Source organism: Camarhynchus parvulus, chromosome 5, assembly GCF_901933205.1.
Source record: "Camarhynchus parvulus chromosome 5, STF_HiC, whole genome shotgun sequence".
Classification (NCBI taxonomy): Eukaryota; Metazoa; Chordata; class Aves; order Passeriformes; family Thraupidae; genus Camarhynchus; species Camarhynchus parvulus.
Window position 1 is genome coordinate 40,578,830 of NC_044575.1, and position 16,071 is coordinate 40,594,900.

Here is a 16,071-nt window from a genome sequence, read left to right on the forward strand (position 1 = left end):
TATTAGACCTGGAACTTCATGGTCGTGGTACTGTGAACATTCAGCATGTGAGGAAACATTTCTTCTGGGTGGCGTGTTCAGTGACTGGCATCCTTATGTTTTAGAGTGATGCAGCAGGAAAAAAAGAAAGCTATAAAAATTGCAGAGTGAAATAAAAACATAAGAAAAAGTAAATACAGCAGCAGTGGGAATTGCCCTCACCCATGCTTAGCATTGAGGAATCTAGAGGAAGTCTTATACTCAGCAAATCATCATCGTATCTCTTGACAAAATTTGTAGCAATACTTTGCTTTTTCTCTACCTTCTGGAGCTAGGAGTGAGAGTAGCAAAATTGTTCAGAGAAGTGAAAAGAGAAAGTATACTTTGTTCAACCAAAACAAATTGTTAATTTATATGACTATATAAAATTCTTTCAGGCAAATTATTTTAAAAATTGATTTATTCAGCATCATTCATTTCAAAATAAACTTGTTTCATGCTTTCATTTTAAAATGGAGCTGTAGGTTTTTTTAAAGAAATATATTTTTCAGGGCGTGTAAACAAAAATTTTTAAGCTTCATTTTGAGTTAAGGAAGACATTGTCACAGAATTATTTTTTTAGTCCCTATGGTCAGCTGATCAGAAGATAAAGAACAAACACAGCTCTAAGTACATAGTGCCATGGGCAGACCAATACCTGGAGTTTGTAATTTCTTTGACAGAGAATGCAACATCACACACAGATACCAGTACAGTTTGTATTTAGCAAACAATGGAAAATACGTGAAGAGGATTCTCAGGACACTTTGTACACTGCACATACACTGGTTTGGTAGAGGGAGTCTACTCACAGATGTGGAACATTTCTTGGTTTTCAGAGTTTTATTAAACTCATGGAGTGTTCTTTTCCCGTAGGTCTGAAGGACTTAACCTATGTTTTCGTTATCTTTATAGTACAGATGGAGACAGCCAAGGTTAATTAAGTGCCTCAGGTTGCACAGTGAATCAGTGACAGAGTTGAGCATAAAAGCTGGGATTCTGACTTCTACGCCTTGACTTTGTCATTTAGATCAATTTTAATGAGCAATTTAAAGAAATGGTGTTAGCAGACATGTGCTATAATCTTTTGTAGACATGTCATTTATTCATTTTCATTATTGTAGTATTAATATTTTGTCATCAAAACATTTTAGCAAAAAAGGTTTTTATGGCTGTGTTTTTCAGCTATTTTGTGTGCGTTATTGGAGAAGTTCAGACGCTTCTGTTTTTTGCTTTTCTCTTCAGAAAAGACAATATGTGGCTTAGCGAGTGAGTAGGGAACCTGTGGATCATATAATTGGCAAAACTAGGTTAAAAAATCTGTCTGCTCAATATATGGACTAACTAGGAGATTTTGTGTGGTATAACTCATTTACGTTTCTTCCTTTCAGAAGAGATTTTGTCAGATAACTGCAATATAGTGTTGAGTGAAAAGGTGATTCCCAGCACTGACAAGCAAAATAGCTTTTCATTTGGGTGAATATTTATTTATTTAGATGATAAGATCCCTAACTGTATATTTAATAGGTGCTTCAGAAATACAGGGCAGTTGTGCTTCTAACAGGCTACTAGCTCTGCCACTGTTATGTGACAGTGAGATGTGGAAACTCCTTTATACATTTAGTATGTGTCAACTATTTTGAGGAACAGGAGCCTAGGGAAAATTTCTCCTTTCTTTGGGCTAAAGATTCAGGCACTGTCATGCCTCTTCCTCCCCTTTGCATTCAGTCTTTGCTGTGTAGTGGTCCAAATTCACCAGGTGAAATAAATCACTCTGCAGGGCTGGTTCTGGACCTCTTAGGGATGGTTTGCCGTCCTGTAGGTCAGAGCCTTCTCTGTGTTGGAGCCAGCCCAAAGAGCATCATCCAAGGACACAGACAGACAAAAGTGGAGGTGGAACATGCAGTTCCAGAGCTCTCATGCAGTATCTTCAGATAAAGCAGTTCTTCTTCTTGTTTTCATTAAGAGCTTAGCTGCACAGGGAAATAATAGATTAGTCAGGTTTGACAAAAAACCCTGAACATTCATTGTATTGCCAAGTCTCCTTGATCTCTTCTGGGCTTAAATTTGAGGACCTTTTAACAAGCACTTTGCTTTAGACTTGAAGGGTAATGGGTAAAGTAGCAGATAAGAGAGTAGAGGGCATGATTCATGCTAGGCACTTGATGTTCTCTGGTGGAACATTAATGCTTCCTTTGCTCTTACTGGTGAGGTGAAAGAGCATTTTGCATAAGATTAAAGTTCTTGCACTACGTGCAAAATTTGAGTTTGGCATTGAAAGAGCACCGGCTGCTGAATGCATCTCACATTTGCTGTGGACTCCTGGGCTAACTCCCTTACTGTGGACTCTTTGCATCTCTTAACAGGATGGGAATTGTTGCCTTGGATTGATTCTTCCCCACACTGTTTCTGATGTTGTAATGCTGATTTCTCCCTGCTTCCAAGTTACAAGTTATGTAGATGGAGTAAGTGAGCATGGGGAGCCTGGGAAAACAATATTTCTGAAAGACTTAACATGTCCCATAATGGTTTAAAGTTAGTAAGCATTTAAGAGACTACTCTTTTTACTGTAGGACTCCAGCTCAGCACTTAATTTTATCTGTTATAACATCATTCTAAGATTTTACAGACAATTTTTTTCCAACAGCAAAATTTTTTTTTCTTCTGAAAAATTATTCCTATAATTTCCTTGAGGTTAGAAGTAATATTCTTTTTTCCAAGATTTAATCAATGCAATCAGTTCAGTCATCTCATTATGACATTAATATGACTGACATGTTCTTACTTTACAGTTTGTAATATAAATGTAATTTGGAAAATTAATGTAGGCTAGGATATGGCTCTCACAGCTTCCACATATCAGTATCACTGTTGGTGGTGCTTGGAAGATGCTTCATGCACTGAAGAATGCATTGTACACTATTTCTAATGTATTTAAATAATGAAATAATATCTGTATATGAGAGAGTCTGATGAGTGGTGTTACTGACCTGTTCAGGTGGTATGAAGAATGGTTAGACTAGAAAAAACTAATTACTTGGATGTATTATTTTTCCTGTTGAAAGGCTGGAAAGGAGGAATGCAGCAGAAGGATAAATAGAGACTGCAGTAATCCGCTTTTAGCTACTACTGCATTCTGTCACCATCTCTTTAAAATAAAAGCCTAATTTTTTACTAAACTACTAAGCCTGGAGGTTTGTTTTAATGACATCGATCTGGACAAGGTGCTTTGACCACTTCTGAGGGCTTTCCTTAGTTTTAACATTCAGTCGTGTAATGTTGACTGTAAACCAAACCCCAGTGAGAACAGGGACTGCCTCACAGGACATCTGTAATGCAGTGAAGGTGAGGGAGGTGAGCAGCTGACCCTTGGTTTTAGGGGAGCTACTTGAAGTTTGCTCCAGGAGACATCAGGAAAGTCACTGCCCATTTTATATGTTTCTATATATTTAACTGTGTCTGGGGACAAAATTCCTGTTACATGAGATGCTGCTTTTCTTGAGTATTAAACTTCCTGCCCCTGAGCAAAATGAGTGCTTCTAGAGTTTTCAGCTTTGTAGTCATGAAGTATTTATTTTCAAGCATCATCCAAAACTTTGGAGACTGCTTTTTCCACACCTTAGCTAGGATGACATCCTGGAAGAACTAGAGAAAAATAGGTGGTTGTTTTCCCTCCACAAATGTATGAGAATCTCTGGAATGAGCCCAGGATGGAGAGATAGGAGCTCCTAAACTCAAATTCTTTCTCAATCATTGATTTTCTTGGTGGCTCTGAGTAAACCCATTAAAATGTCTGTGCATTGGTTTCCTCATCTATAAATCAAAATGCCAAGTTTTCTACCTCTTAGTGATCCTGGGAGTTCTGAATATTCTCCTTCATAGAAAGAGCTTTGAAAGGAACAGTAACAACATTGCACATAAAAACTGAAGCTAAAATTGCCATCTGGCTTTCCTGAAGAGGCAATATAAGTATATATTGTATGGGAAGATCCTGGGCTCTGGACCTCTCCCGGGGACCTGAGACTCAGCCAGCTCTGGGGTTTCTTCAGGGATGGGAAGAGGCAGGAGCTTGGCTTAGGTACTTGTTTGCTATGGTTTTGTTTCTGTTCCTGCACTCAGCCTTTGATATGTGTTGATAGCTGGTTTGGGCTTTAAACAGATACAAGTCTGAGACTTACAAAACTGGCTTTGCAGTGTGGTGGTGATGGTGACTGCTAAATGTGCTGGGTGTGTCTGCTAGGGATTGGACAGGAAAGGGTAACATTTTCCCATTAAAGTGATCCGTGACTCCATTCATTCGAGGAAAATATCTGTGCTAGTTTGAAGATGCTGAGTTTTGCTTATCTTCAGGTGATATTTTTGCATCTTGAATATGTGAAGGTTTAAGTCCAAGTGTGGGATTTTGTACAAATCTTGGATCTTTGAAAATTTCAGCTGCTGCAGAGAATTTTGCTATGTGAATGTATTAGGAAGTAAATAATGGATTTAGATTAATACTAACAAGAGGAATGGAAGATTTGATTCCTTAAATGTGCTGACAGATTCTGATTTTTATATATCTATTTAGTATTAACTGAGTTAAAAATTAAATCTTGAGAATCATGCAAAAACCAATAGGTTTCAAACATATCCCAAATATGTTTTAAGTAAATGTTATTTTATGCAGTTGCATTGCCACCCTTGAATAACTAGATAATCAATTAAATGAAATATCAATGCCTATATACAGGGTTTCACATAACAGAAAAATCAGGGTTTGATTTATTGCTTCATGTAACACGAACTAAGCATCCCTGTTGACTTTGAGTTGGATCCTGAGGTTAGCTTGTGTGCTGCTGCGCAGAAGCTGCTTGGGTACGCTGCCACTATTTAAGGAATACAGAAGAGATAAATATCACAGTGCAATCTGTGGGATCTTCAAAACTCTACAACACAAGGGTCATGAGCTAACAAGTAACAAGTGATTCACTGCTCTGTGGTCTTCCAGGTGTCACCAGACCATGTCTGAAAGCAGAAAGAAATACTGGGAGACCTGTGGCCTACTCAGGGCTTTTTCTCCTCATTCATTGTGGAAAGAACCTATATCCTTTCCTCCCTCCATGCTCTCTGGTAATTTTCAGGTGCTTTTTGACCACAGCTATGGTGTACGTCGGAGCATGCGAACAGTTGGAACAGTAGGAGAGGCCATGCTTGGCAAGAAGCCTCTCATGTAGCCTGACAGAAGCTGCTGTAGCTCGGGGGATGCACGCTCAGGCTCTTTAGTGCACATACCAGGCTCTGACTGCTAAAATCTTGCATGATACTGCCAAAACACATGGCCACTGGTAAACTGTTGAGGAATCAGCAATTTGGAAAATACAGTCTTAGAAACCCAAGTTACCTTGGGAATTGTGCTTATGAGTTGGACAGGAATTAATTTTGATTTCACAGTGAACCCCAGAGATATTTTAGTGATCTGCAAATTTGAATGTCTGTTCAGAGCAGCCACAGGAGGAATAAAAACCACATAACAACACATGAAACAGAAATTGCTGACATTCTCCCAAGAACAGGAAGTATACAGAGGTGGATAAAGTACAGAATCCCATCTATGACAAGGGCCAGCAGCAGATGACTGGAGGAAACAGGCAGATGACATAGCTGAATGCATCCTATATTAAAACCAGTGGTACAAGTAGGAGTAATATCTCTTTGAATTTGCTCTACTCTGTTTTGATTAGTCTTCAATGGTTGCCTTAAATTACTGTTTAGATCTCTAATCTACTCTTTGCCTTTTCCTTTGTGTTGAGTGGATCAGTGAGATTTCATCTAAGTGGTTGAGGAAGTGTAAATGAGCCCTATTGCTATGTCTTGTACTGAGTGAACAATCAACCCAAACTGAGTGTCCTCCTTCACAAATGTGTGTTCAGTGCTTTGCACATCTTCAGCTGCAGGGAAAAGGCTCACTCACAATGATTGTGTTTGACTCCTGCCCTCAGACACTGGCTATTTGATGGGAATTACCTGCAGGTACATGGAGCATGTGTCTAACTTCCTTGTAACATATTCTCTTCTGATAGATCAGGAGTGACCAGGCAGGGCAATTGTCAGTGTTGGGAGAGAGTAGTTAAGTGCTTGGCTCTGACTTCCAGAACTGCAGTCAATAGCAACCCTCTGTGCTTAGGCTGGTTTAACACTGATACAAGCATAAAAAAGCTAAAATATTTTGGAAGGGACCTCCAGAGAAGGTCCAGTTAGTTCAGGCAGCTCAGGACTGCCTAATCAAGTTTTTAATATTTCTAAGGGTGGAGATTTCAGTCTCTGTGGGCCCTTCCTACTATTTGACCATCCTCAAGATGAAACATTTTTTTCTGTTCAGAATGAGAATTTTTTGTATTCAACTGCATCTGTTGCCTCTCATCCTTCTGCACAACTCTGAGAAGAATTTGACCCTGTTTTGTCTGTGTTCTTCCATTAAGTCATTAAAGAGATCCGTAAAGTTTCCCTTGAGTTGTCTCTCCTTGAGGCAGAATGAACCCAGTTCCCTCAGCCTCTCCACACACATTAACTACCCCAGTACCTTGAGTATGGTGGTAGCTCTTTGCTGGACTGACTCCAGTATTTTGAAGTAATTTTTATATGAGGGAGCTTAGCACTGGACAGAGCACTCCTGATGTGATCTCATAAGTTTCCATTAGGGGAAGAGTCACTCCCCTTGGCCTGCTGACTGGATTCTTGCTAATATAGCCAAGGCTGCAGCTGGCCTTTGCTGGAAGGGCAGGCGCTGCTGACTTGTGCTCAGCTTGTCTGCTGGGACCACAGGTCTTCTTCTGAAAAGCTGCTTTTGAGCCAGTTGGCTCCCAGTGTGTGCTGCTGCATGAAGCAATTTGGGTGGCTGTTTGCTTGCAGGAATATCTGGACACATGGCTTGCTTACTGAAGTGCAAACACACATTGCTTCTGCAAGAGTCTTTGCTTAAATCAGACCTTTCACTTGAGAATGTTATACGTACAAGTTGCAATACTGTGCTGTTTTTTTCACTATTGTTGTATGTTGTGAGAACACAGATTTTACCATGTAGTTATTCTCCAAGAATGGCTATGACAACGCGTATTTTCCCTTCGGTCTTGTACTAATAAATTCTGGCTAATCCTTATTAGGATTACTAAATGGTACGAAATGAAGCAGGAAAGTACTAATAATGCCAATGAAAATAGCACCAACATTTGCCTTATGCAGTGATTTGTAAGCAATGATAGCTTGACTGCTTGTACTATCTCCTGCTCAGCCTTGCTTTCACAGCTGGGAGTCAGGAAGGTGCTGCAATATGGAGTGGGGGGTGGGATCTATACAGACTCCATTGCAAGTACCATTTCCTTCCAGCTGGCGCTAGCCAGCCCTCCTCCAAGCCTTCCTATCACTCTTCTGTAATTCTTCCACTGGATAAAATCAGGGAATGCAGCTGGCTCAAGTCACATAAGCACAATACTGCAGCAGAACTGGCTTTGAGTGACTGGAATCCCAGGTGCTGGGAAGTAGACCTCTGGCTCACACAAAGGATGTTCCTGGTATTCAAACACTGCCTCCAGTTGCTGAGAAATAAATGCAGTGACTTTCGTTGTACATAAGCTTTTTCTTTTCTTTGCGAGGAAATATTAAATGTCACGTGCTGTGAATAATTCCCCATGTTTATTTTTGCTGTTTGAAAAACATGTACTAATCTAGTACAGATTTCCTGGAAAAGGTGATAAGACAGGCAAAGTTCTCAGACATGTTTACCAGCAACATTACTTGTATCTGGTAATGACAAAATGTTTTATGTGGACTTCCCTCATGCTCTCAGAGAAGGAATCTGTAGGGACACCTCATGTGGCTCTCTTGTTTGCTTGGTCTTCATTCAGTTGAAAGAAAGGGGCAGCTCTGTTAGGATTACCTTTTGGTGTCTTTCTTAAATTTCCTGTTGGATAGGTTAAGATAAGTTCAGATGGCAGTGGTGCTGAATTTTAATACCAATCTTTATGAAATGTTGGTGTTTTTTTAATTGACACGTATGTAGTGGTTATGTTGTGAATAATAGAATAAAATATAATAGAGTGGTTGTGTTGTGAATAATAGAATAAAATCCTTCTCCTAAAAAGGATGTGAAATGTCTTATAACAGTCCTTAAATGTGCTTTTCCTAGACACCACTGCATACTGTTGAATGGTCCCTATGGAGACAGTGCTGCAGTGAAACTAAAAACACAGCACTGAAATTCATCGCTACCAACAACCCTGCAGTTAATTCTCTTGGTAGCCATATTAAAAAAGGAGCTCCACAATTATTAGCATGCCTTGATATTTAGCTCTACAGCTGACACTGCCATGGGATGCCTAAACTTCGTGACGACCATAAATCTCTTCTTGGCTGACTTCTGAATAGACCTGTTGTTTCCCTTTCTTTGCAGCGCGAGATGAGAACATGGCCACTTTCCGTGGCTCCGAGTACCTTTGCTATGACCTGTCACAAAACCCCATCCAGAGCAGCAGCGATGAGATCACACTCTCCTTCAAGACCTGGCAGCGCAACGGGCTCATCCTGCACACGGGCAAGTCAGCTGACTACGTCAACCTGGCCCTGAAGGACGGTGCAGTGTCCTTGGTCATCAACCTGGGGTCTGGGGCCTTTGAGGCCATTGTGGAGCCGGTCAATGGCAAGTTCAATGACAACGCGTGGCACGACGTTAAGGTGACACGCAACCTGCGGCAGGTAATGGTGAAGGGGAGAAAGCGTTGGGGGAGAGTTTCGTTTTGTTTCGTTTTGTTGGGACAGGCACATGGGAGAGGGTAATGGAGAAATGGGGAAGCTCAGTGCTATTGCTACAGTTTCTCCACCTGTTCTGGATCTTGGTGCCTAAAGGACAGTGAAAAAAACATTAGTTGATGGGAATTTATCCCTCCTGCAATATCTTCATTTCCACTTTATTAATTTTCTATTTTTTCCCCGGTTTGATTTAATAATAAAAACTTGTGACATAACTTTACTTTCATCTCCCTTTTCCATTTTTCTTTTTTCTGTTCTCCCTTTTAAATTTTATTATTTCCTTAATTATTATTCAATCTTATCAGTAATATTCTTGTTGCATTAAATTACTGTGGGAATAGAGTCTATTGCCAACAGCCAACGCTCTACACCTCTCTCCTTTTTCTCTCAGTTTTGTTAATTGGTTTAACCATTGCCATGATGTCACAGTTCTAATTCTGAAAGTCTTTTGTTTTTCTTTTCCTTTTCTTTTGTGTGTGCATATGAGTGTGCAGGTGTGCAGGCTGGTGGGTATGTGTGTAACTATTTTAACTTTATAGCTTTGGAATTAATTGGCTGGAGTCTCTCTGAGTCTTCTTGATTCTCTGTTCTTCTTTTCTTCTTTTTGATTTTTTCCCCTTCTTTCTATAATGAGATTCTACTTTATTTCTTGTCTCTGCCTTGAGACTCTTCAGTTTGCTGTGAGGACTGGAAAAGTGGAAGGATCAAAAAACCCCATGCAAACTCAGATCAATCCAGCACCCTACAATTCCACTTTGGAAAAGTTTTTCTGATTTTAACACTGTAATTTTGCACATCTACATGCTGCTTTTTCTAGCAGACAACTATATCAGGTGACATATTTGATAGTAGGCTAGTCTTAAAATCCTGAAGCCTTTCTCATGAAATATAAATTCATACATAAATAGATAAGATAAAATTAAATAACTTTGCTCTGAAAGCTGGTAAATATATCAAGTCACTAAGGGCCATCTGCTGCATAATAAATGAGGTTTACATGGTGAATAGGAGCTATTTGATGTCTTGCTGATTGGTAGAGGAGCAGAAGTAGCTTGTAAACTAAGATTTAAAATTAAATTAAAAATCAATTTGTGAATATGATGTTACTTGTTTATTTTCTCATTAATGCCAATATTAGCACAACCTTTAAATAGCTTTATATAAGTTTATACAATGTAATTTGTGGTAGGATTTTACACTAGCTAAGAGGAAAGTCTCTGTGAGTATAGGATAGTCAGAGCTAGGAATCAGAATAAGTCTCTACTAGTAGAGATCAGTGGATAATTTTTCTGTTATCAGGAGTTCGTGTCTTTTCAGTATTTAGGCTTGGGGCTGGAGATTTTTATTTGTATTTCCCATGTAAATCCCTGTATTTATACATGCTTAGGATGGCTGGGTCTGAAAAAAAATCTGTCATCAAACTTTAATGAGACTACAGAATTCTTACCTATGAAGAAATCAGTCTGTTTTCAATAGTTTATATACAGATGAAAATTTCATTTCTTATGCAGTGGATGGGTCTTAATGATCCTATTTTGCTTGACCTTTCCCATCAGTACAGTAGAGGGAGATGCACCAACTGGTCTAGGTTTGTCAGTCTCAAAAGGTCAGAATATATGGCTTTATTTGATGTGATTTTTTAAAATTTATTTTTAGCTAGTTTCAGAACAGCTGGTCCTTGAATATCTCAGTAGAGCTTATTGGCCGTTTTAGTTAATTGTACTTTTTATTTTTCATCTGAAATAAATTTCAGTGGGCAAATGTGCCAGAAGCAAAATTAATCCTTGCTTCATGCCAGGATTGGTTGGGATCTTGGAGATGCAGAAGGTGAAGGGTCACAAACAAAACTGTGGATGGGAAGCTGTCACATTCTTTTTCTTAATATTTTAGCTAGTGATTTTTTAATTGGTCCACAGAAGTGGCTTTTCATATTGGATGAGTCCAGGGCAGTACTTTGGTGATTATTAGAAAGTAGGTAGTCCCTTGCCAATTAAGCAGTACTGTAAAATTACTGTAAAAACTTAAGCCTTCTGATCTATTCACTGTGAATGTTTCTAAGTGATCTTGAATTCTTAAAGGGTCCAACTTGACTAGGCGCGAGAGAAATGTTTTAATGAGATGGATGGGGTCTTTGCAAAGAAAGGTGTGTCTTCAAATCAAATTACATTTAAGTAGCAGAAGTGATTTGGGGTCCATTTCTATAGTTAAACATGACAGAATACAGTTCAACCAATAAATATCAATAAGGTTGGATTGTTTTTAGTCATCTTTTCCCTGGATACTTGCATTTTAACTTTTGATCTGTCTCAAAATCAAGACATTGACCCAGAACCTAAAGATGCCGAGATATTCGAACTGATGAGGACTTGAGGCAGAGTAGTCATGATAGTTCTAAAAGCTGTCATTCAATATATATTGTAGCACTTAAATAATTTTGTATGAAAAAGATTATCGGTTCTATGTCTTTCCTGACATAAATTCACCTGTAATGTTGAAGTACAATATAGTTCACTAGAAAGCCTTGTTTCCAGCTGTGCTCATGTTTCCTTAAAAAAACCCATTCCAAAACCAAACATAAAACCCCAATAAAATATATTGCCTCTGAATGTTGAAGCTTTATAAGAAAATCAGTAGCCTCCTTGTAATTGCTTGAAAATATTGCACTGGAGGTAGATATATTTCTCTTTAAAATGAACTTTAAAAGCAATAATTTAGACATTCCAAGAATATTATCTAAATCTAAGCAATTCCAGCTAAATGGACTATCAGCAGCTTCAGGATGCCATTTAATCTTTTGCTCTGCTTTTTTGGGGGCTAAGAGAAAGGGGAGGAGGATTTGCATAATTTTTTGGCTGTTTCTAGAATTAGAGTAGAACTTTAAATAGTTGGATTTTTGCCTAGTGGTTTTTGGAATTGTTAAATGTTTTGTAGCTAAGCTGGGAGAGTACTAAGGGCTGCTTTTTTTTAGATCAAATAACTATCACAGCAGTTAATCTCCTTAGAGACAAACCAAGTGAATCCACAGATTCCCTTGAGTAGTGATTGTTAATGTCAAAGCAAATCTCCTTGTTTATTTATCTTATTATTTCAGTTAAAACTAAGCCCTCTTTCTGCCTTGTGAGAAACCTTTACTTAGCAATAGGATCACGGCTGAATTTTACCCAGGCTTTCAGAGCATGTTTGGGGCAGTGTGGTCTGGTGGGAGGAGGAGCAGAGGAGACTGAAGGTCAGATTTCCTGTGTCTGTCTTCAGGTCTCTTGCTGACACTCCACGTTGTTTCTAGCATGCTCTTCTCCTTGTCCCATACTTCCACTCCCTTATTTGTAAAAATAAATTTACTAACACAACAATTTGCTGTGAGTAAGACTTTGTTGGTGAAGAATTCAGGAGTTTGTGCTCATTATTTCCAAGAACAGACTATTATTATGATTTCATTCCCATTGGCAAATAACCTTGCGACTTCATGCTCAGTGCCACAAAGTCTTTAAAAACCTATTTCCTTAGTCATTGCGCAACTCTGAAGCCTGCAAGCAGATGCTTTTTACGTGAGGCAGCGTAGATCTTGCCTGTGTAATTTAGGATAATTCTTGCCAACTTCAATCACACTGGAACAGGGACTTGGAGTCTGCACAGGCTGCCCTTCCCTATAAACACTAAAGCTAGTCACAGTGCAAAATCTATGATGAAGATGAAAATCTTTAGCTCCTTTACTGCTAAAACACAAAGCAAAGTGTAGGTTCTAACAGTTGACATCTGCATGCCTTGGGACAGGTTAAAAAAGTTCTGTTGAACCAAACCAACTGGTAAATTCTCCTAGCTCCTGTGTAATAGAGATGCAGTGAAACAGGAGGGAAGCTAAGTCCTGTCAATCTTCTGTCTTCAACCTGGACACAAGGGGCACAATTCTTTCTACACAATTTCTTGACACATTTCTCCCTACAGTAGGAGAGGTTCAATTCCTGTATCTTGGATGACAGAAGTGAGCTACAGGCAAACAGCCAAGCACAGGCACTGTTATGTGCTTCTCCTGAAAGTCACAAACTCAGCTGTAAAGAAACCTGCAGACTCGGAAACTTGGATGGAAGACAACAACAGAGTCTTGGACTCATGTTCATCTGTATTCTCCAGCCAAAGGAAATACTGGCCTTGTGATATTCTGCAGCTCTTGAGGGTAGTGAAGCTTGGAAGAGGAGCTGGTGTGGTGGTGTGTGGAAGAGGGAGTCATGGCTGGGTTTGTGCTGAAGGGGCAAATTGTATACTCTGTGTGTATATCTCTGAGCATAAGGTTCTTGTTTGAGAGAAGCACCTTGATGAGCATTTGAAGAGTAAGTATTGCACTGTTTTAACTTTGCTTCAGGTCTGGATAATGTGTATGAGGATTTAAGTTAATGACTGATACCAGGGTGGGAGGAAGAGTAGGCAGCCCCCTGTTTCTTTACAGTCTAAAAGGCATGGTTCCCCATAGAGTCCTGGTCATATTGTCCTCTTCCTCACTTTGTGTGTCTCAGGTGCCCCACGCCTTTTTTTGAAAAACTAACACTAGATCATTCATGCAATGTGTCATTTTTACTAACCAACTAATGTACTAACACCCTAACGACTCATCTTTGCTTTTAGTTATTTTAATTAACAATCGTTCTGTTCACGATTTTTTAATTTCCTTTCTTCCCCCTTTTCCGCAAAGCACTCAGGCATTGGACACGCTATGGTAAACAAACTACATTGTCTGGTAGATATCATTCTTATTGTCTCTTTTTTTGGGTTTGCCGTGTGTTACCTGCCTTTTCCTCCCCCTACCTGCTCTTTTCCCCCCTCCTTTATACTTACTGCTTCCTTTAATTTTATTCTAATTTCATTGAAAACACGTTATTCCCGCCCCCCCCCCCCCTTTTTTTTTCTTTCCTTTCTTCTTTTTGAATAGAAAAATGAGCATCAAAAGCAACTAACACAGCTCTTCTGGAAATAGGGTTTGGACATTTCTTTCATTGTTTTCTTCACCTGTGTCTTCAGTTCTTTTTCTTTTTGGTGATAAATTGTTGGGGTTTTTTGTCCCTTGTTTTTTGACTTCAGATTTCTTTCTTTTGCTTTTGTTTTCATTTGGCTTTTTTCTTGGCTTTTAGTTTAGTATGGTTTTTTTACTCTGAAGGTTTCTAGATCAGAACCATTGCAGGGCCTCTAGTCCGTGGTGGTGAAGGCTCTCTTTTTCTCTCACCCTTTTGTTGTGACAATGGCTATTAAGGGCAAACTGGCCAGAGCTGTCCTCTTTCTCATGATTTTCCCCCACTTCTCTCCCTCTGCTTTTTCTCCTCCTCCTCCCTCTTGCTCTCTCTCTCTCACTTTCTCTCTCTCTCTCTGACCTCTACCCGCGTGGCCAACAGGAGCTCAGCCGGTTGTTTGTTTCAGTACACACTCTGCATGGCATGTCCACGTCTGGTGACTCGCCCGTCTCCTCCTGGCCTCGATCTCTTTTCCTCCATCTTCCCTTGCAACCACTAACAACATCAAGCAAAACACATCCAGTTCACTTCCTCCTCTCCCACCCTTTCCTTCTGTCACCCTTCACCCTCCATGTGTTTGTGGTTAGAGATTTTGGGGACATTTCTGTTTCGTTTTGAGTTTTTTTGTTATTATGGAATTCGTTTGGTATTTTTATTTTTGATTGCATGCAAGTGTGAAATGGTCATTTCTCCCTTTTTCTTCTCCTTCTCTCTATTTTGCTTTTTTCCTATCATCTTTCTGGACCTCAGATATATTGGCATGACAGGTCAAAGTGCAGTGTGTGCACGCTTTGTAGCCCTTTCTTGCTTTCTTGCTTTCTGTCTCATATCCACTTCTATTACATTTGTTGGTGTGCGATTGATTTATTTTGATTTATTTTATTTTGATTTATTTTCTGCTTATATTTTGGTTATGGGTTAGTTTGAAAACTTTTTTCTTTGTGGTTTTTTTTTTCTTCTGCTTTTTTTTGTTTGTTTGTGGTGGGTGTGTGTCTCTCCAGGTACATGGCATGCACATCCATAATGTATTGAAAGTGAGTTCCCTCTCCCCCTATCCCTGAATGCATGATTGTCAGTGTGCCGTGAGCAAAAGAAACTTAAAAAATAAAAAATACCAACCTCGTCTTCATTAGTGGTTTTTTTTTTTTTTACTAACAACCATAACTAACTGTAATCATTAAAATAAATTCTAATTAATCATAAAATCAGCTAATATGAGAAATGTCTTTCAAGGACAGTTATATTTTCTGGCCTGAATAGATGGAAAGCATCTGGATGGATAGGCTGCTGGGTAAGCTGATGCAGCAGAAAGGGAAGAAGCAGATGCTGAAGCATTTCTCTGTGGGAAAATCAGACCAGAAAATAGAGCTCGACTTAACTTTAAAAAAAAAAGCATACCAAATCTCAACAAAATACTTAATAAAACTGGCATAAAATTATAGGGGAGGTAAGTTGTTCTATTCTGGATTGTAAGGTCATTGCTGGGATTTTCTTTGTCCATTGTGTCCCTCAAACAGGTGACAATCTCTGTGGATGGCATCCTTACCACCACGGGCTACACACAGGAGGACTACACCATGCTGGGCTCAGATGACTTCTTTTACGTGGGAGGGAGCCCCAGTACTGCTGACTTACCTGGGTCTCCAGTAAGCAATAATTTCATGGGCTGCCTCAAAGAGGTAACTATTTGAAATTAATTCTTGTCTCTGTGCTTTTGATTTGCTAAACTCATCACTCTTTTCTGCCTTACACAATTCTTTTGCTGATGCCTAATTTTATACTGATAACTGCAACAGCTCTGTAAAGATAAACTTGTCATTCAGTTGGTCAGAAGGCTGGAAAACTCATGAACTTAAGGGCAAAATCATACTTCTGGTACTTGGATTATAGAAAAAATACTCATGGTAGTAGAAGAGGTTGCTTCTCTAAGCTGTTAGCCCTCAAGAAGAAAGCTCTACTATCTTCAGAAGAAAGCATTACTATCTTCTAGGCACCGCTTATAATGGCAATAGCCATTATAAAAAGACAAATGGCCTTTGATTACTTAGTAGCAATTTGAGATGAAAAATCATAATCAGAAGCTTATTTAGAATACTTTTTAAGGTCCTGGATTTCACCTGGGAGTGTAGTTAGATCTGAATTTTCCAGGAAGATACAGAAATAGAATAAAACAGAAAAATGAAAATAGAAGGTAGCATAAAAAGTGTAAATTTTGCAAGGAGAATGCAGCATGAGGGTGTATCAGGGAGGTGTGCCAATCACATGGCATGTGGAC

The 16,071-nt window shown here is 39.2% G+C and overlaps 1 protein-coding gene across 14 annotated transcripts in view; it reads left to right on the forward strand.

Annotated features, from left to right (window-relative positions):
- Positions 1 to 16,071, forward strand: part of NRXN3 (neurexin 3) — a 964,190-nt gene that overhangs the window by 250,602 nt on the left and 697,517 nt on the right. For all 14 annotated transcript variants that reach the window (XR_004060782.1, XR_004060783.1, XM_030949965.1 and 11 more), the window contains 2 exons: positions 8,444 to 8,745; positions 15,314 to 15,475. Coding sequence is in view for 12 of the 14 variants with exons in the window: in XM_030949965.1 (XP_030805825.1) it covers positions 8,444 to 8,745; positions 15,314 to 15,475 (464 nt within the window). In the remaining 2 variants the exon portion in view is untranslated. The remainder of the gene's footprint in view (positions 1 to 8,443; positions 8,746 to 15,313; positions 15,476 to 16,071) is intronic.